The sequence below is a fragment of the Phasianus colchicus genome, chromosome 4, assembly GCF_987193195.1.
Source record: "Phasianus colchicus chromosome 4, bPhaCol1.hap1.1, whole genome shotgun sequence".
NCBI classification, from domain to species: Eukaryota; Metazoa; Chordata; class Aves; order Galliformes; family Phasianidae; genus Phasianus; species Phasianus colchicus.
Window position 1 is genome coordinate 31,339,276 of NC_143439.1, and position 21,897 is coordinate 31,361,172.

At 42.0% G+C, this 21,897-nt stretch overlaps 1 protein-coding gene across 2 annotated transcripts; it reads left to right on the forward strand.

Moving 5' to 3' along the window:
• The first annotated feature begins 26 nt into the window (after positions 1-26).
• On the forward strand, positions 27-21,192 carry SCARB2 (scavenger receptor class B member 2). 2 transcript variants are annotated; one of them, XR_004167381.2, is made up of 13 exons: positions 27-246; positions 6,290-6,447; positions 9,930-10,077; positions 11,663-11,851; positions 12,592-12,683; positions 13,412-13,531; positions 14,451-14,629; positions 15,187-15,305; positions 16,602-16,675; positions 18,039-18,090; positions 18,746-18,904; positions 19,045-19,128; positions 20,612-21,192. XR_004167381.2 is itself a non-coding variant. In XM_031596767.2 (12 exons), exons 1-12 carry the CDS (start codon positions 130-132, stop codon positions 20,648-20,650), a joined length of 1,446 nt encoding a protein of 481 aa, XP_031452627.1. In that variant the 5' UTR covers positions 28-129; the 3' UTR covers positions 20,651-21,192. The 2 variants fall into 2 exon arrangements, 1 of the variants encoding a protein (XP_031452627.1); XM_031596767.2 differs by lacking the exon at positions 19,045-19,128 and having other exon boundaries at positions 28-246.
• Positions 21,193-21,897: the final 705 nt, after the last annotated feature.

Consider the following 21,897-nt stretch of genomic DNA (forward strand, 5'->3'; position numbering starts at 1 on the left):
GGCGGCTCCGCTGCCGCAGCTCCCGGCCCCGCGGCGGGCGTGGCGACGCGGCCGCCCGCCCCTTACGCCGTGCCCGGAGCCTGGCGGTGGCCGTGCTGACGACGGTGTTGTGTCTCATCGGCGGCAGCCATGAGGTCGCTGTGTCTCGTCACCGTGGGGGTCCTGGCTCTGACGCTGCTCATCGCCAGCATCTCCTTGTTGGTGGCGCATGTCTTTCAGACGGTGGTGGACCTGCAAGTGAAGCAGGTGAGAGCTCGGCCGCAGTCTCTCCCGATGGGTTTATTCCTTCTCAAAATAACCCTGGGGAGCAGAGGGAGGGAGGACGGGGATAGCGGAGTGACACCGTACAGTTCCTTCGTGCCCAAGCGCGGTCGGGAGAGGGCCATGCATCTTTTGGCGACGAAACGCCTAGTCCTTTATGGCCGGGGCGGGGCTCGGGTTGGGCTGCATGAAATCAGACAATATGAGTAAAAATAAGCGCTCTGAGACAGCTTTACAGGCTGTGAGACTTATGCTGTGATCTGGCGGGGGGAGAGGGGGAGATGCTGCAACACACAACGGGGCAGCAGGGAGCACCTGAAGCACGCCTCCTGCCTCCACCTTTGCTATCTCCATCATATATTTCTGGCAGCTTTTGCCCTGCTGCTCCATTTATTGCAGCCTCTGGAGCAGAGGTCTGCATGCTGTGGTCTGGGGACACCTGTTCTGGCATCCTCATGAGTGCAGAGGACCTCCTCAGCTTTTGTTCCTCCCTTATGGTCATGTTGGTCATAAATCCAAATGCTGGCCATTTGGATTTCTGTCGTGGTCAACTGCGTTAGTGTTAGAAATAACCCTACTTGTAATGAAAAGCACTCCTCAGTAGCTGTTTTCCCTTAAAGTATGTGTGAAGCATGTAAATTAACTAATCTTCCTAGTCTGAAGAATGTAATGGTCTGTGTTACTCAGAGAAACCAAGAGCGCTACCGCATGATGTGACCAGTGCTATTGTCTGGTTGGTGACAGAAGTCTGCTGTCCTAACCCACGTGCTGTTCTTTTTCCTCGAGGCATTGATAGTGGGCATTTCCTCACTGAGAAGCTACAATGTCTTAAATTAATTTGATTTCACGAGTGCAGTCAGCTTAAAACAAGTTATGATACTTCCAGGTGTTTCTGTAGAGTCTGGGGTATAGCCAACACGAGGCCACCATAGGGTGAGCTGTGGTGTGGGCTGTCAGCGTGTCAGCTGCTCTTCAGGAGCTCCTCCTGGCAGTGAAGTGGAGTGCAGCATGGGTTATTCTGAAGTCATTTCATCGTCAGCTCATAGGCATTCTGAAAGGCAGAAATGAACTGATGTGAATGTTAATGTATGCAAAGTTTTGTGCAAACCAAGCCATTCTGTCATCCTCTGCATCACAGCAGAAGTTGTACTTTCAAATATTTCATGCACTTAACACAAGAGCAAGGGGGTGAAAAAAAAAAGGTTTGGTGGGATAGCATAGGACTGTCAGGAATTAGTTGTGATCCTCCTTATGCGTATTACCTCTTAGCTGCACACTCCTTACCCTTAGTGGTTGATTATATAAGAGTAAGTTGATAGTCACTCACCAGAGCTTTGGGTAATGCAAGAAACAGTTCCTAGAGCTCAGTCTTTTCTTACTTAGTACTCTGCAGCTCATGCCAGTGCATCTGGGTTGCACAGGATCAGGCATCCTGCTCCCCACACAAGCCAGTGACACCCTGCTGGCCTTCTGCAAGAGCCAAGCATTCAAACTGTGGAAGAACAGTTTTCAGCCCCAAAGCAGTGTGCTTCCTGATCACTCTGCTGATTCTGCTTCTTTCCACGTGTTCTTTATCCCACATGTTTTTCTTGTTTGTGTGTGGCCTAGCAGGTTGCTGTCTCTTGTGTAACCATGTCTACAGCTTAGAAAATCTTGTACAAATACACAAATCTCAATTTGCCTTTGAAATGTGGCAAGACAAGAGCTTTCTGAGTTCTCTTACTGCTCTGAAGTCCAGGACAATGGACATGAAATGCCATCTCAGTGCTCATGTGTTTCATGCTGGCACCTCTTACCTTTCACACCCACCTGCCTGTGGAAGAATTGCAGAAGAAGAAGGAGGTTGTCTTCCACAGGTAATCCATACTCCATTGAGGATTTTCCAGCAGTCCTGCAACAGACTGAAGTGAAATAAATGAAGGAGTGAAGTAAGCTTAATTGGAAGGCTGCATTTTGGACCATCTGAAGCCCATGTGTATCCAAACTCACAATCCATAGAGCAATGATGAGAAGATGGCTTGCAGTAGGGAATTTGTATGCCACATCCTTTCCAGCCACCGGCAGGGAGCACAAAGTCCTCCTGGGCTCCTGCAGACAGTGGAAGTACAGGAAGGACAGGGGAATCAGCAAGACTTCATATTCCATGGAAAGTCAGCAGGCAATTCTGTAATAAGGACAGTGGGAACACCTTTCTCAGAAAGCATTCAAATTTATTTTCTTATTGTCAGTCTTAGTGGGTTTTTGTTTGTTTGTTTGTTTGTTTTGTGAACTAGAATGCTGTGCCAGATCAGCTGTCCATCTTGTCCAGCACTGTGAGTTGTGGGGGTAGCACCTGAAACTGATCAAATAATGGGAAAAAAACTGCAATGAAAGAGAGTAAAATAGCTGCCTACAGGATAAAGGCCTGCCTAGCTGCAAGCAATGTTTGTCTTATGATATATATTTGTTACATGACTATGGATTTCACTGCCTTCATTGTGCAGTTTATGAACATAACAACCCTCGAACTGTGCACCTAATGCAAAACTTGGGCAATCAGTCTTTGTGTCTTTACTCAAGTGTTCTGTTTATGCCATATATCTTATGCTGATAATTTTAGAAAATGCTTAGTCTTATAACCCCTTTACATTTCAATGGGCTTTTGTTGCCAGCAGTCTCTAGAGCTGAATTATTAGGAGTATGTAGGACCCAGAGGGTCAGAGAAGATATTTTATCGCTTGACTTATTTTACATATTGATCATTTTAAGCTTTTGCTTAATGTGAAATACTCTCAGCACTGCTTAGTATGGAGTTGAGTTGCTCCTTTTGAACAGGCAGTTTTAAAAACACAGGGTCAGAGAAATCTGCTTGTGTTGGTCTGAATGTTTACCCTATTGTTTCTCTTAAAAAGTTGTGATTCAGTTCTGTCACAGATGGATGTATTGTCCTGGAATTAGATCATTTTGCAGTTCCAGGAAAAAAACTCAACTATCACCAACAGTAAAAATTACATTTGGGAGGAGAACCTCATTGTATATTTTCTCTTTGTGATATGAGGCTAAGGCAAGGAAATATCAGCAAATGGACTGTCACAGTAAATAAAGCCAGTGGGACAGATGTTTTTGTTGTTTGAAATTAATATGGATTCCACTGGAAAACAAGAAGCTGTGCTGCACAGCTAAGTGAGGACACAAGATCATATAGTACACTGCTTTTAGGTGGTGGTCTTGCAGAAGGTGCATCATACATCTCTGTGAGACAGCTCAGGCCTCCCTGGGCTACTGCCTGTAGGACTAGAGTCTGATCTGAGGGTTCTGAATGCTTTGTACTTCTGCATGTATCAAGAGGGATGGACTGAATCTCTGACAGTACAGCAGCAATAACTGCAGGTGAGGCTGTATCTTTTACATATCTTTAGATTAAAGAGCAGTCATGTAATCTAGTATTTTGCAGCCTGCCTATCCTAGTAGTGACCACAACCTCTGTCAAAAAAATGATCCCACACATGTAATGTCAGAGACTACTCTGCTGTGAATCAGTGAGCAGAACTAAACTCAGCTGGGGGCATGGACATAAATTTTGTTCAAATATGAGCTCATAATTTTTCTCTTAGGACTGGGCAATGTAGTATCGTGTGGCAGATCCAAATATTCCTGGTAACATTTGGTGAAAAACGGAAGAAAAAAGCACACTGTATTTTATTATTTGTTAATTTTATGGGAATATATCTAAGTCCTGCTCAGAAGTTTGTGAATCTGGGTTTACACTGCTGTTGTCACTGTGCAGAGCTAAAATTAGTCCCTGTAATTTCTGTGGGAGATCCAAGCAGCATTACGCAGATCCAGCAAATAAATCGCAGTATGACAGTGTTTCACTGCCCTTTTGCTCTGTACTTCATCTCCCAGGGGATCACTTAAAATTCAAAATCTCAGGAACACGAAACTGGAATTAATATGACTGGGGTTCACTTTTTTAAAAAGTTGAACATTTAGACTGAGCAATCTCTCATTTTAGTTGCCGCATGTGAGAGCAGTTTGAGTGGTAAATAGGTGCTCTGATAATGCTTACTAGTTCTTGGGAAATAGTACACATTCCCAGAGTTAAGGTCAAGATGGGTGTGAGTAGTGTGATACAAATATTGGTGCCACATTAATATCCAATCGTATTTCATGCACATGGGAAATGTGAGCTGTGTATGATTTAGAAAGGGGACTGACATCACTAGGGTACAACACCACTACCTCTCAAATAACTGACTGTGCATATGGAGAAAAAAATATAGCGGTCATTTCTGGATTCATTAAATACAATGCTGTGTCATTCTCAGCCCTCTCTGGCAGTGTCATGGAAACAGTATGCCTGATTTAATGAGATTTTCTATTTCTGATCCTATAAACCAACTTCGGGAAGTCTCTGTCTGAATATAGGCCTGAGCCGCATTGGCATAAATTGCAAAACAGATCAAAAGCATTGGATTGTGTGGGAAATAGTGGATATGAGGAAGAAGAAATGCACAAAGCACCTGAAACACAGCTTGCATTTTTTGTGACATTCATAGAAGATGTGGTTTGAAATCCTCAGAGGAAAGCAGTCTGCATCTGTAGAATACTCCTGGCTGGATGGGCTTACTTTGCTATTCAGGAATACTGCTGCCATCCCAAGCTCCTGCCAATGTGTGTTTTTTTTAAAACAGTCTTCTCTTTATCCAATCATACAGAGTTAAAAGCTGCATGCTGAGAAAACAGTTCCTTTAGTGGGAAAACCAAGAAAGAATCCTGAGGCAACTGTGGCTGATAAAAGTTAAGACCTCATAGATGGTAACCAAAAAATGGCAGCTGTCCAGTCTGCCTTGCTTTTGAATTTGTGCTTAACAGTATTTGACTTTGTTTTCTCAGAAGAATAAAAAGAGCAAGTGTTGATGAGACCCATTTAATTGCAAATTATTTCCCCTCCTTCTTTCGCCTGCTGGTGATAAGCTTTTCAAAGATAGAGTGTTTTTTCACGTATTCCTGTAAATTCCATTCTGCAAGTCATGCTTTTCTTTACTGCATCTTTGGCAGCAGCAGTGTTAAAATATAGGACAAGCCCTGATTTTTGTGGTGTTCTTAGTGATGCTTTTATAGTTGTGGTGAATTTTATGTAAAATGGAATGGTAATAAAATGTGGGGTTGAGATCTATGTTATATATTCTTAACGCAGCTGCATACAGCTACAGCTGCGCCATTCCTTCTGACACATGGAGTATAGGAATTACTGATTCATTATGTAAGAGCTTCTGTAATAAAATAATTATTTGTAGCTCTTATTTTGTAGGCCCATGTTTTGCTGAATACAAAATACACAAGTAGTCTGGAAATGCACAGCTTCTCATTGCTGTAATTAAAGGCAGAGGGCAAAGAACGTTTATAGTTCTCATAGTCCTCAGAAAGGCATGTATCTCAGCTTAAATCAAAGAAATTTCTGTCATTTGCAGCTTTTTCTCCCTGGCCAATGAGAAAACAAGTCCAATTGCTTTTGAGACAGAGTGTCGCAGCTGTACTGGAATCTGACATTCTTAGGCAAATAAATCATAAACGTAAGGAAGCTGTGTTTACGAAGAACTTTTTTTCTGGCCTTTTTCCTCCTAAGGTATCTCTTTTATGACTTCTTGGCCTCACACTATTGAGTTCCACTTCTTTTTTCTGTAATACAGGTTTGTTTTGTGGTGTTTTACACGGGGTTATGTTTTTGCTCATACACGGAGCACAAGAGGATCATTGTGCAGTAGCTGACAAGTTTTCATTCTGAAAAATGTCAGGCAGAACTGTTTGTAGGAAGAAGCAAATCAGTAATTCCAACAAAGTATCCCCCAGGCTGCAAGTATAGTTGTATTTATTGTATGTGTCTGATTTGGTGATATGCTTCAAAGCAAAGCACAAAGTATCTGTAGAGTTGGGATCTCCAATCCTAATGTCTGTCTTTTTTCTGAGGGCATAGAATTTCTCTCTTTCCTATGACTATCATTCAGCATCTACCACTAATGGCTTATTTGTCTTTCTCTTGTTTCAGGGAACAGTATTAAAAAATGGCACAGAAACCTTTGAAGCTTGGGAAGATCCTCCTCCACCAGTCTACATGCAGTTTTACTTTTTTAATGTGACAAATCCACTAGAAGTGCTTCAAGGCGCTACTCCTCTTGTAGAGGAAAAAGGGCCATATACCTACCGGTAGGACCATTTTTCTGTGCTTGTATTTCACTCAACCTGCTGTGTGTAAGGAGGCAAAAAAGTGGGATCCAGAATGTTTGGGATCCCATTCTAGGAAGAAACCTAGCGGTTAATGAGTGCTTGAAAATCTATTCAGCAGAGAATAGATTAATTCATCACTACCTGGATAGTACACATAGGCTGACACATCAACAACCTGCAAGCAGTTTCAGATTCAGCCAGCATCTTCTCAGATTTTGTGCAAGATTTTGCCTTTGTGCTGCTGTTCCTCAGGTGCTGGATGCAAAGGAAGCTCTCTGCATCATGGCCTACTGTATTGTGAGAGAAAGATACATACTGGTTGAGATGTATTCCAAGAGGAGCATTGCGTAAAGATGTGATTCATGTGTTCACTCAGAACTTAGTTCCTAGCTGGAATTGCACAATTCATATCAGTAAAAATGTGGGCAGAAAACCAGTTACAGAATGGAGCTACAGGGATTTCCCTCAGCCAGCCCTCACCTACTTAGATTCAGATACATCTACAATTTTTACAGAGAGCAGGATTCAGTAAGGCTATGTGCAGTGTTGGAGCTTATCCATCCTCCTGGCCTCTCCTTCTGCATGATATGGCTCCACACTGAGCAGTCTGACTCTTCTGGACCTGGAGAGATTTCAGTCCGCTTTACAAGTAAGTTTTCCCTTACAGTTTCTTATTGCTCCTCTGCACACAGTAATGTACACCAGGAGCAGTCCTGTGGCAGTAGACATAATGGCCTTTGAACTTACGAGGTATGAGGAGGAGGTATGAGAACCAAGACAGAAATGTAGATTTCTTGTTGTCAGTCTCACTGTCATGCATTGACATTTTTCTCTCAGGCTGCCTAGTTCTCTGCAATATGCCTTCCCCTTCTGTTCCTTTCCTCCCACAGCTCAGCTTTGCATTACTTCCTCCCTTTTCCCATTTCGTCCTTTTCATTATTGTGTTTGTTAAGACTTGGCAAAGTAGTTGTGCTACTTTGGCAGAATACCTCTATTAGATAAACTGGTAGAGCTGGAGAAAAAAATAGAGAGCTACTGACTTGTGGCTTGTTGGGAGAGCTTTCCCATGCAGCACACACCGCAGGCTGTGTGGGAGCAGGTTGGGGCAGGTGATCCCTGCCTTGTTCATTGCTGTCTAAGAGAGGCAGGCTGCACATTCCAGCTTCTGGTTTCTTTGGTTTGCCCAATTTTGACATGTCTGAACAAAATTCAACTGTGCTGTGCTCCATCGGATGGAAGAAACAGGAAAGTTAAAAACTGAAGTGCTTTTTCCCAGCAGATTCTTTCTTTAATCCTTGCTTAACTGCTGTTGTTAACTGAACCTGACTGTTGGCAGTGGGTGGGGAAGGAGGAGGCACGATGGAGGAGTAGGATCGGGAAGAGGTGTTGCAGACATACTGCATGCTAGAGCCATAGAGTAAATGCTAGGTTTGTCTCACAGGCCCAGTGTAGCAAAGTAATCAAGAGCCATATAGGTTTAGCATGTGGCAGAATGTCTAAAATGCTCTAAAAAGAAGTGCATGGCTCAGTTGTTTTATAAAATTGGGTAGTAGGTAGAAAGGCTGGAAGTGAACTGCCCCCAGCAGGCAGGGGAAAATGTCTGGAGTGGCAGAGGAGGATGAGATGGCTAAATAGTCTCATCCTAGATGGTTAAGTTGGAAACAGTTCATGGCTTTGACCAACATAGATTGTAAACCCAGTTAGCGCAGAAGTAGATTCTCAAACAAAAATGTAGCTACGCTTGTCTTTTTGTATCCTGTAAGTTGGATTTACAGTAAATAAAAGAATTCATTCTAAGTGGAAGCTGCTTATCTGCCCAAGCTTGCTAAGTCCCGAAGATCAGCTGAATATTTTCTGCTCATGCACACATGAACAGATTTTGTCCTTAACATCCGTGGTGCTCCTACCTGTGTCTCTAGTCAGGCAGTATTATTTTCCTCTGTAGACTTTTTAGAGCTGGAGGGGCTTCTGAGGTTAACTCTGGCCTGGTTTATATAAGACATTTCACAGCTGTCCATTCCCACCCCTTCAGTTCAAGCTTTAGGCTATAGAGATTAATGTAGAAGAGGCTTTTGCCAAATCAAACTGGAAATGTACCCAGACCAAAATGTTTATAGGTGGTAGGGATGCTGAAAAGTGGTAGATGACACTGTTTTTGTAGGAATGTTGGGAGGTGGTTGATTTTTGTAGGTTTTTCCAGTTTGATTTAAATTAGAAAGACAAAATCAAATAATACAGCCTGTCATTAAGCTGCATTAAAGATCTAGTGCAGCCAGGAGTGGAGTTATGATCTGCAGTGAATGAAGAATGTTGTAACACAGAGTCTTGCAGGATAATTCACCCTTGCATCTTTGGATTTAAAGTTTATTCGGAAAGCAAAGCATTGTAAAAATCAACAAACTCTTATGTGAATATATGCTCATGAAGTACAGTCAATCTCAACTCAGACATATGCCAGAAAGATAATGCCATGAGAAGACAACCTGCCGCTTCTGATTTGCTGAAGATAGATATGTATCTCATTTTGAACCTAAGCCAACCAGTTCTATAGAATTGTGTTTCTTGCATGCAAAATGCTATTGTTCATGGACTAATCATAGAATCACAAGGTTGGAAATGACCTGTAAGATCATCCAGTCCAACCATCCTCTCATTACCACTGCTACCACAAACTAAACCATATCTCTTAGCTCCTCATCCAGGTGCCCCCCGAACACTGCCAGGGACGGCGACTCCACCACCTCCTGGGCAGGCCATTCCATTGCCTGACCACTTTCTGAGAGAAAAAGTTTTTTGTCATGTCCAACCTAAACCTTCTCTGGTACAACTTGTGGCCATTTCCCCGGTTCCTGTTTGTTGCCTGGGAGAAGAGGCCAAACACCTCTTCACCACCTTCAGGAAGTTGTAGAGTGCGATGAGGTCTCCCCTGAGCCTCCTCTTCTCCAGACTAAACAATCCCAGCTCCCTCAGCCGCTCCTCATAAGACTTGTGCTCCAGACCCCCCACCAGTTTCGTTGCCCCTCTCTGGACACGCTCCAGGGCCTCAATGCCTCCCCTGCATTGAGGGGCCCAAAAGCAAACACAACACCCGAGGTGCAGCCCCACCAGCGCTGAGCACAGGGGGATGACCATCCCCACTCCTGCTGGCCACACCACCTCCAATGCAGGCCAGGACGCCGACTAAATTATGGTTATGACATGTGCTTCGTGGTAGTTAAGATCTGACTTCCTTACTAGACCTTACTAGACCAGGTAGTGTTTGATGTTTCTTCCAATTGGATTTGTTTGTCAGCAATCCTAAGTTTTATGTTGCTTTTCTGAGTGCTTAGACAGCACCAGAAGCATCTCTGAGGCTACGAGCAGCTCATTTTCTTAGAGCAGTACAATAGCCACAAGTTGATTGCAGTTAGTATTAATCGTACACATTTAACTTGCTTACAGAGCAAACTCCTGTTTTTCAGAGAATACAGGCCAAGAGTACATGTTCAGTTTTTGGACAACGGCACCAAAGTATCTGCTCTGAATCCAAAGACATATGTATTTGAACCTCAGAAGTCAGTTGGAGACCCTGAAGTGGATGTGATTAGAACAATTAATGTTCCTGCAGTGGTGAGTTCTCCTCCATTTCTGCTTGGGTGTCAGTGTAACTCATGATATACCTACCAGTTTGTTGCTCCATACTACCTCTCCCTTTGTGGTAGATAAAGATGATTGAAGAACTGGAGAGGCAGTTTATATCAAGATAGATGCCGCATTCATTTTAGGTTTGAACTGTTGTGGGTTTTTTGTTATATTCCTTCCTCACCAAACACCTATAAGCATCAGTTTTTCACTCCTTGTCTGAGAGAGGACACTTCGGAGATGAGCAGAAATCAGGCCTGTTGGCTTTTCATGACTGAACAAAATTAGGTAGTTACTGAAATCAAACACATAGGAGGAACTCTGACATTTGAATGTGTTTTTGTTGTTGTTTTCAATCAAAATGTCAAAAATCGCCTCAAAGTCTGTATCACAAACTAAAAAAAAATTATACAAGGGGGATTTCAGAGGCCAGTGAATGAAAAGGTACTACCAGCTACAGTTAAGACAGGCACTCACACTCTGTTTTAGGTGAGGCTACAGAGGCAGACCATTATTTTTTTATCTCACACAGGGACTAACAGCTCAAGAACAAGCAGATACAAAGCAGTTATACCTTGCAAGGAAAAGTAGACAGTACGGAAATACTTGTTGGTTGTGTAATGAAGCCTTTACTCCTTATGCTTGTTTATACCCTGTAATTGAAGTCCGTTATTAATTTTTCCCTAGAATTTCTAAAGATGTCTGTTTTGATTTTATGGATGAATACCTAAATGCACTGTATGTGATATTCGATAGAATGCAGCTTACTGAAAGTTGCCAACAGTACAGTCTGTATTTACAGTTCTTCACAGGCATTTGAGTGTTAATATTCTCTTGTTCAGATTTTTGTCTGAGATATACCGTAACAGGTAGTTCTAGAAGAACTACAGTTTGATTCACCCAAGGAGTATTCTTTCTTTTTTCTTTTTTCTTTTTTCTTTTTTCTTTTTTCTTTTTTCTTTTTTCTTTTTTCTTTTTTCTTTTTTCTTTTTTCTTTTTTTCTTTTTTTCTTTTTTTCTTTTTTTCTTTTTTTCTTTTTTTCTTTTTTCTTTTTTCTTTTTTCTTTTTTCTTTTTTCTTTTTTCTTTTTTGATACATATCATTAAATCACTTTTCCAGCTATGAAATAAATAACTTTTGGTGTTTCTATTTTGGAGATTGCCTATCTTTACAGCCTTTGTTTTTCAAAATGTAAATGACTTCCATGACTTCCTCAGGCTGAAATCCAGAGCACATCTCCAGCAGTAATATAGCTGTGAAATTCCCACTGTTTAGAAAGCGATGTTGCCAGTTTCACTTAAAATCCACTCTGAACACTACAGAAGGGGCTGGCATGAAACCAACCTGGGTGTGTGTCCGTGTCTGGCTGAGGGGGAACCTGTAGGAGCGCTTCCCTGTCAATTCTAGCTGAAGAACCTGTTAGCCTGCATGTTACTTGCCACAAGTGGAAATAACAAAACTGAAAATACAAGTGAAACATGTGCAGTGCTGATACGTGTCTGTTTGTGTTCAGCTGTTACTATTTATCCAACAATAAATCTGACCATTTATTCCTGATTCTAATCCCCTGGTAGACTGCAATGGAGTGGACCAGGGCAACATCTCTTCAGTTTGCCACAGAGGTGCTATTGCTCCTATACCAAGAATCCCTGTTCACAGTTCGCACAGTACATGAATTACTGTGGGGCTACAAAGACAAACTCCTGTCAACCATTCATGTTTTGCATCCTGAAATCGACCCAGTGTTTGGCTTCTTTAATAAGGTAATTACTGTGCAGGACTTCCTGACGCTTTAAATTGGGAGTGATGTCAGTGCTACAGTGTTGGCACTGTCATTGCCAGCCAGGCTGCTCCCAAACTGAGGCTGTGGAGACTGAGTTGCAGAGGTAGCAAAAGGATGTTTCCTCTTCAGTTTGGTTGTATCTAGGCTCTGACCTGTGGCCCAGCTTCAAGTGTTTTGTCTATCCTTTTGTTGTATATGCATGAGTTTAGAGTGAATATAAACAACTCTACTTGGACTGTGCTCACTTTCATAGTGTGGTCTTATTTGCACCAGCACTGTGAAAGAAAGAAAATTTCCTGAAAGATTTCCTTAGTAGTAGTTAGTCGAGGCTGTATGTTAGTTCTGAGCTATAGTCGTTACTGGCTTCCTCAGTGTCTCTGACTGCAAGTCAGCTTGGGCTTGTTTCTGAGAGATTATCTGCACTGTTCAGTTTGTTTTCTGTGAATTTATTTTGCTATTGGCAAATTCCAAAGGGGAAGAAGAGCTAACTTAATGTTAGATCCCCTTCACTTAGGAGGAGTGAAAATTTAGCACAGCCACTGCCACCTCATTTTATATACATGGTGAAGTTTGATGATTTGCATGCACTTCAAGGGAGTCCATCGCTCCCAGAGTGGAATTGAAGTGATGACAGCTAAGACTCCTGACACTCTGACGTAGTTACTAGCCAAGTGTTAACTAGGGGAGTAGAATAACAAAAGCTCACCTATGTGTTTGCAGATGAATGGAACTGATGATGGAGAATATGTTTTCCTAAGTGGAGAAATGAACTACCTTAACTTCTCAAGAATTGTGGAATGGAAAGGAAAAGAGTAAGTTTTTCAGAGTCATTAGGCCTCTGTTAAAATTTGCCTCTTTTCATACTTCTGATGAACAAAAATGTTCGTCTTTATGTTCTTTTACAAAAAAAAAAAAAATGGTTATTTTATTCTGAAGATGATGGTACTTCTTAGCAGCTCCAGCTTCAATTGTGCCTCCAGTATTTTAACATAGGTCATATAATTATGAAAAGACAGCCCTGCCCTTAGAGGGCAGACTGCTGTGAACACTTCTGAGCCCCTGTGTACCTGTGGCAGTGGTGGCCCCTTCTCTACTCCCTCTTCTGGGACAACCCTGCATGCCCTGTGAGGCTCAAGTACCAAAGCAGCAGGCTGTGGCACAGACTTCCTGCATATCCAGACAGCACCATTCCTTGCTGCTCTGTGCCCAGAGCTGGGGCTAAGACAGCTCCTGCCTGGGTGTCTGACACTTATTTGGAGGACAGCAAGCATTACACAGAAGCCAAAGAACTACGTAAAGCAACTCTCTCCCATAAAATTAAACATTTCCCAGCAATTACATATATGGGAGAAACTCTTGCAGATGGATTCTTACTTGTTTGGCACCAGTTTAATAATGTGATAAATGCAACTTAAACCCTATTTTTGTTAGTAGAGGAAATAGAACTTAGAACTGATACTCCTTTGCTCAGAGCATAACCTGGCCTGACCACCAATTAAAGGTCTTTTAAACCTTATTCTCTTTGCTTCATTTTCTTCAGGTCATTGAACTGGTGGACAACAAAGACTTGTAACATGATCAATGGAACAGATGGGACATCTTTTCATCCACTGATTAGCAAAGATGAGAACATTTATATATTTTCTTCTGATTTCTGCAGGTAAGAAAAGGGAATTGAACACTGACTTTACAGCATAGCATTTGTGTCCATTCCTACTGAAGTTTCATATTAGGTTGATATTTTTCTGTCCATCATTTTATTTAACAGCATTCATGTTCAGTATTTGTTAGTGCTATGAAGGACAAGAGAGTTAAACCACAGACACCCCAATATGCATCAAGTTAAAGGTGTGTTGTTTCTAAAGAAAGTTAAAGTGGAAATCAAGATGTCTGGAAAGAGGCTGGACTGCCTAGCAGGGCTTGTAATGAGAAGAACAAGATTTATATGAACCTTGCCTGAAGCTTCTTTCCTTAAAAAATCTTCCTGTGTCTCTGCTTTTTAGATAACACCGACTACCTTCTTCAGAGATGCATGGCTTGAAACAGTGCTACTTAAAATGCAACAATATGCAGGAAAATATGGTGTTTCCTGACATTCCACCTGCAGGTCTCTTCCCGTCCAAGTTTTCCTGTCAGTGGACAACAAAAATGATCTGAAATTCTCTATCTAAATCAGTACAGATGTATATTATGATAAATCAAGGACTTGCCAAATTTCTGCCTTCCCCTGACCTTGTCTCACTGTGTTCTCCCTCAATAACATGTACTAGAACTGCTTTGCACAACACAGAGTAGCATCGTAGGGACCTCTAAAATGCTGAAGGCGAGCATCAGTGTCCATGGAACAGCACAATTTATGCATTATTGTCCATTTTGTGCAGCAGCAGAGTGATGAGATGTGCATGTGTAGATCAAAAGCCTATTACACTGAATGCAGAAAATCGTTGGAATGGGCTTAGGCTAAACTTCTAGCTTACTATAAACTTAAATAGATGCACAGGTATCAACAGAGATGTTTGCAGCAGGTAATTAGCATGTGCAAGACTAACAAATCTTGGTCTGGCTTTTCTTCCTTGCAGATCTCTTTACCTGGTGTATGACAGCTCAGGAAGTGTTGCAGGTGTCCCAACCTACCGCTTTGTGCCCTCCCCTATGGTGTTTGCCAACACCACCGTTAACCCAGACAACGCTGGATTCTGTGTACCACCAGGAAACTGCCCTGGTGCTGGTGTCCTCAATGTCAGCATCTGCAAGCAAGGTATATTACCAAGCAGTGGAAATAGATTGGAGGGACTTTAGTGGGAGCGTATTTCTCCTTTCTGTCTGAAATAGGTGAGGACAGTTTGGTGAAGCCTGTAGAAATATGTCTATACTCAGTGAAGTCAGTCACCAACAAGTGGTTGGTTGGTTGGTATTAAACTGCTGTAGTGAAGACGTGATCTGAAGGGATGTCCCTGTGAGATGCCATAAGCTCCAGCAATGATTTAAATCAGGGAAATCAAAAGTACCAGTATCCACACTGAACAGCTTGGGTATTTATAGTCTTCTCTTATGCTGGTAGCTGTCATTTCTGCCTAGGTGAATGCGAATAATGCAATATACAAGCATACAGCCTTAAGACGTGAAGCTGTGCTGATGCTGAACATGGAAAATTTTGGATTGTTCAGAGGACAGGGAGTCAGAGTGTAAACTCTGTAGCCCCAGAGTGGACTTATCATTCTGTGAATGCCCAGTACAAAGAGTTTTGATGTCCTCAAAGACTTCTTCAAATCTTTTCTTTTTTAAATTGTGATTTTCTGTGTTTTTACATTCCAGGTGCTCCCATATTTCTGTCAGCTCCACATTTTTACCAAGCAGAGCAAAAGTTTATAAGTGACATAGAGGGCATGCACCCAACAAAGGAGTACCACGAGACATTTGTGGATATCAATCCTGTAAGTACAGCCTTTTTTAGAGGGTTATACAGATGAATCCAAGCTCATAGGCTTAGGTCACTTTCTTGCATGATGTGTATCAATGTAATCCCCATTGATTGCAGTGAAGCTTCAGTAGCTTATGTGGAGCTATCCATATTTGCTTATATAGAATTAAATTTTGCTGGGTATCAATAGAATTAAAATGCTTTTCCTATTATACCTGTGAGTTAGAGATGCCATCAGACTGGCACTGATGAGACGAATGGATTAAAATATTTCTGAGAAGTAGATGAGGCTTTTCCTCCTCATTTTGCTTTCAACCCACTGGGTTTTTTTTGTATCTGTATTTTCCCCAAGTTGAAGCTAGGTATGTGGACTAAGAGAGCAGATAGGTATACTCAATGGATGTTGAACTCAAGTTAGGAAGTGTGGAGCCATAGATACATGACCATGGTCAATATGTCTTTCATGGTAGTTTGCAGAGTTTTTGGTAATCTTACTGTGAGATGTCAGAAATAAAGGGAGCTTTCAACTCATGATCTGTAGTTTTATGCTGTTCTCTAGATCCACACATCTGAAGGTAGATCAAGAGAGAGACGAAAACCATGGCCTGCCTAGTTTGCAGAAGCAAACAGCATGACTCATCAAGCATGAGCAGGAAGAAATTGCATAGTTTCTTTCAAAGGCTGAAGGTCTAGTGCACGTGTTTCTTGGCATCTGGTTTGGTGCCAGGCTCTTCCTGTTAGCCAGCTCCTACTTCCCCTTTTGAAGTATGAGGGTAAAAGGAGCTATGTGCCTCCTCCATCTCACCCACCACCATGGACTAAATTTGACTGCTTGAACAGGGAAAATACTTCTGCACCTCCAATTGAAACCTTTATTTGTGGTGGCAATACTCTGAGAAATGCTTTGTGCTTATCATCTCTGGGGCCATACACTCCTGTTCACTGAGATCTGCAAAAAGAAAGGTTTCTCTTGTATTCAGAGACCAGAACAAGCAGCATTAGTTGTTAGCTTTTTCCAAAGCTACATCTAGATCTGAAAGATGGGGGACTCCTCTGTAGCTTAAGTGTGGGTTTGCACACCGTGATGGCACACCTATTTCTGTTGTGGCCTCTTCACATCTAGGTATCTAATTCAGAGGCAGACTGAAGTCTGGGCATATAAAATACAAGAAAGTCTTCCTTTGGTGAATGCAGATAAATAATAACTCCATACCAGTGCAACTATTAGGTATTCTCCTAATTCCTAGTAGTTCACATTTATATTATTATTATTATTATTTTAAATTCACTTATTTATTTTATTCCCCAGCTGACAGGGCTTGTCCTGCAAGCAGCCAAGCGGATGCAGATCAATGTTCATGTCAGAAAATTACCTGAATTCTTGTAAGTGTTCTCTGTTGCTGGGTGGATATCTCAAATCTGATTTGATATTCAGGATGAATTTGCCGTATTCAGATGGAATATTGGTTGGAGACAGAACATTTAAGAGAGAAACCCAGTCAAATCTTAATTGCAAATGGCAGTATCCTCCTCACGGCCCAAGAGGCTATTGGAGTTCTTTCTGCAGAGTAAAGTCTCAAGAAAAGCAAGTTGCAGGAGACAGGTTGCACACAGTTCTTGCAGTGGTATCCGTAATATCACACTGACCCTCTCAAGAAAGGATCTGCCACAGCAAAAGGAAGGTAGAAACTTGGGGCTTTGCTGCTCATTGCAGTGAGTAATGCCATCTTACTCTTCACTGCTTTTAGGAGGCAAAAATACTGCAGCTGCTGTCATTTCTCAGCAGTGGTCATGTGAAAGCCATATGAGACATGACCCCTTCAAAGTGGAAGATCAGGTGGTGGATTTTAAAACACCACTCATGGGGAATCAGGTAGAGATTGCCTGTGACTACAATGGTATGATAAAGGATAGAAACCTCAATTGACATAGGCAGTCAGTGCAATTCTGCATAAGGGAATACATGTGTGAGTAAAATAGCTCCTCTGCTTCTTTGTTCCATCTGGATTCTGCAGGGTTTTCTAGTTGTCTCAGTTTGAGGGAATTGTCCACAAACTGCAAGTAAAGTTGTGTAGAAATACTAGTACCTTTATCTTGTGTCTTTCTGACTTGTTGATTTCATTATTGCCTATGAGATATAATAGCTGTTTTTGCTTCTCAGCTTCTGATACTGAGCTTCTGATACTTATTGGCATGCTTTTGCTATATATTATAACTAAAAATAAGTGTTGTAATCAGTTCAGTCCTGTTAGGATGCTTGATGTTTTTTCAGACTAACACCACCTAATTTTCTGGTGCCCAGAAGCTGTTACATTAACACAGTTTAGGAATAAGCTGTTACTTCATGTGTGCCACACTTTTTTTTTCTTCCTTGTGAATGTTGTGTGACAGACAACTGTTTCTGTGTTTTACAAATATGAGTAACATTCAGCTTCAGCTTAGCTTAGTGTCTCTGCTGATTGACATATCTATCATTCAGTTAGTTACCAACAAGCCTCTTACGGATCCCTTGTTTTTTCTCCTCACCATGTCCCAAAACAGAAATTATTTAGCTTCTTGGAGATTGACATTGTCCTAGTTCAGTGGGAAAGTGAAAACCAATGTTAAAAAGCAACAGCCCAGTGTTTCTTTAGGGACAGTTTCCTTGTTCATAGCTCTGTTATAATCTGTCTCCAGAACCCTCAAGTTGAAAGAATGGAAAAGCATAATTTCTTATTGCTGTGTTTCTTTTTTTTTTTCAATGCAGTGAAACGGGCAACATCCGAACACTAATTTTCCCAGTGATGTATATAAATGAGGTAAATGATTTCATTAGTTCTTTGCAGCATTGTGAGATGTTTATGCTTGCAAAACTACTGACTTTGAGCTAGCCATGAAAAAAATATGTATTTTTTCCTGTTGTTTTATGTAGTGATAAGTAGGAAATTGTTGTTTCCTATTAACATCATTCTGCTGTTTGTTGACCACTGCATTAAGTTTAGTTCTGGATAATCTTTGTTGGGTAATCTTTTTAATTGTGAAGATATTGACAGTAGGGAAAAGGGCTGCTCAGGTGAAGAGGCAGAATGTGTGCAGAATCACGTCTTTGTTTCTGGGGACTTCTGCAACTGCCGTAGTAGTACAGACTGTGCTGTGGTTGGATCACTGAATTCACTGGATTCACAGAATGCCCTAGGGGAGTTTGATGATATATGTCATTATTCCAGGCCAGTACTATTGCATTCCTAAACAGAGCATTTTAATCACTACTTCCTTTAGAAATGCAGACCAGATTTTTCCTCTGGCCTCAGAGGAAAAGCTGGGGATTCTCAGAGGGAAGGTACACTAAGCAAGGAAGCAAAAGGTGCAGAGTTGTGGGAGTGTTGTTAGCTTATCCCCACAAAAGTAAAATGGCCTAATATGAAGAATGGAAATATTCTTTTTTTCCTCTCTCTTCATCTCTGTCTACTCCAGAGCGTTCTGATTGATGAAGCATCTGCCAACAAACTCAAGCATGTCCTGCTAGAAGCCAGTGTTGTAACTGGAATCCCTTTTGTAATCATGGCAATAGGAATTGTTTTTGGGATTGTTTTTAGTGTGCTTGCATGCAGGTCCCAGGGAGTAAGAGAAGAGGTAAGTAACACTTGAATTTGACTTTGTTTACTGTATGTTTGTCTGTGTTTGGTTTTCTTCCAGTTGATTTTACTTCTTCATTGTCTGTCTACACTGGAAACATTTTAATGTGTTGTTTTTGTTTAAAATGACCTTTTTAGGGAAGGGATGTTTTAATAGACACAGAATAAAAGCACCATAACAAAGGAATGCAGCTAATATAAGAGACAATCGTGGTAAGACAGGTAGTATTTTCTGTGCCTGATTTCCTTGCTGATAGTAGTATAAAAAATAAAAAATAAAAATCAGCCTGTCTAGAGGACCCTGAAGGGTAATATGCAAAAAGCCCACCGTATTTGATGGACGGATATAGTCACAGGCAGTCTGACAGTGTTCTCAGTAGAAACAGTTGTCTTATGCCAGTTGATTATTTTTCAGAATCATAATGCAAATTTATAACTAAAGAATGGATGAATTTTACGAACAACAGCATGCAAATAGGTCTGTCCAGATAATACTAGTTTGTACACCTATTTATGAAAAATTCTGTTTCAAAATGTCATGCTGATGTTAAGGCCGTTAGTTAACAACGTTGAAAGCCAAAATTTCACCCTAAGACAGAAGGGTCTAGATGAGATAAACTTTGGATTCTTTGGATGAAGGAACAGACTGGGTACTCTAGTAGGCTGCTTTCTTCCTGTAGCTGCTGTGATCTTAGTGTGGTGTTGCTTGTATGATGCTGCCCAAGCACCTTTTTAAAGCCATGTAGGAAAGCACACAGAACCCCCAGAGCACACAGCTGTGCTGTGTGTGCACTTCTAGCCTGTGGGACGCAGTGCTGGCTGGGGATGTGGTGGTGGCAGCAGCAGCTTGGCGGAGAGCTGTGCAGCCCCCCTTCCTCAAGCAGGGGCTTTGAGGAGCTGATCTCTGGCTCTTTTGCTTCTGTCTTGTATGTGTCTAGGTACCCAGGAAGCATTGCACCACCAGGTGCTCTCAGGACCATAATTCAGGTTCCTTTTCATGAGAGCCCAGTCCTTTTTCCTTTGAGCATTTGAGCCTGCTGTGTCACAGGCAGACTTGGGTAGAAAATCAAAACCCATTCCCTGAGGGCCCTGTCCCACGCATTCCTGCCCCTCACTACATGTATGGCTCCATACCAGCCCTCTTGGCTGTTCCTGAACATCACTGCACAGTGAATAAAATGACAGAGGGACACGTACTTTTCGTATTTTCTCTATATTGCTTTTGTTGCTTTTCCTGCAAACGTAAAAATGATTCTGCCAGTCAGAGCTATCTTTGTGATGCAGGGTGACTATGGTCTTCTGTCACGTGGAAGGTACTACAGGGATCCTGAGCAATCTCAGTTGTCCAGGCATGATGTCAGTAGGCTGAATGCCTGTGTCATCTGTAGAATGCAGCACCCTGTATGGAGTGCATCCTGGCCCTTTTCCTCCACTCAGCCTGATCCCCTTCTGCCTCTGCACAGGCAAAGGGAAATCTGGGACATCTCTTTGCATTGTCCCAGTGCCGGTACCTGCCAAAGCTGCCACCCACCCTCCAGCACCTCCTCTGCACAGTGAAGGTTCCCTTAGTAATTCTGCACTTAGAAGTAGGAGCCATGAGCTTTTTCCTTTCCTCTTTGGAGTTTAAGAAATTTAGCTGCCCTACCATGGAAGCTCTCTAATGTGCCACATTTAATTTTTCTTTGTTGCAACTTCTTTCTTTCAGAGCACTGAAGAAGAAAGGTCCCCGCTCATCAGGACATAGTAGTAGATCTTCTTAAATACGTGAGCTTGGTGAATAAATCATTAGAGCTTACCTAATACCAGCTACCACTACCCAGTGTTGTCCACTGTGGAGAAACAGTCGTGTCAAGTGTAATGTTCAAAGATGGAAGAAAATCCGCACTGTCATCAGGGGAGGAGACTTTTCTTAGCAGCTAAGTTACAACTACAGAACTACATTTTAAAACTGCTCGAGATCCTGCTTTTTTCAGCCCTGCACTCTCTTGTATCTACACTGACACTCAGAGACGATCATAACCACTTTATCAGTGAAAATAAAATGGCCTGATTCGTTACAGAAACGACGGGTAACATTTGCAAATGGCCTTAGGAGCGTGGGCTGCAAAGAACCCTTGTAGAGATGCAGCAGGTTCCTGTTTCACTCACACACCTGTCGGTTTCCTGTAGCCTCACTGTTGTCTTTTCTGTAAAGTACCGCGCGCTGCTTACTACTGGTTTGCACTGACTGTTTGTTATTAAAGTCGTGGGTCCTTTCACGGAACGGATCTGTACAACTCATCCAAACCACTGAGTGAAATTCGTTAAGTATCTCTCGTTAGTGGGTAGAAGGAAGCCAACCATTGGAAGTGCTTTTCCATTCTGATTTTGTAACTATTCTAACTCTGCTCTGATCCTATTGCCTATAGGGGATATCCTGAAAGTTTGGGGGATTCTTTTCCCTTCAGTATAAAAGAGAAAACAAACCAAACATGCAGTGTGATGGTGGAAGATACGACGGTGGTGTGCTTTTTCTCACTGATGGTATCACAGCTACCAGCGCTGTGCCTTTTGTGCACGTCGGTTTGTTAGTGACATCTGTTGTTCGAGATAAAAACCTCCAGACTGAGGTACATGTAGGGCCTGGAAAAGCTCTAAGTGTTTTTTACTTGCCAAGTGGAAGCTTGTTTTTAAAAAGTCACAAAAGTGGGGTTTTTCTCTCCCGATGGAGTATTCTAATTGAGAGGCATTTCCATTAGATCTAGACAATGAAACATGTTTTAAAATTTATCGTTTTCTTCTAAATGGAGGTATTGTGGGGTTTATTTTGTTTGTTTTTCTCCATTGGTTTCCTTTGTTGTGTTTTTTTGCCTTGCTGGTGCCTTAGTCAAGTTTGGTTCCAACTGGGATGGCTGACGATGCTCGCCATTATCACGATCCACATTACTAAGCGCGCTCGCTGCCAGCGGAAGTCATCTCCGAGCTTCCCTCGGTAAAAAAGCGAGAAAGTTC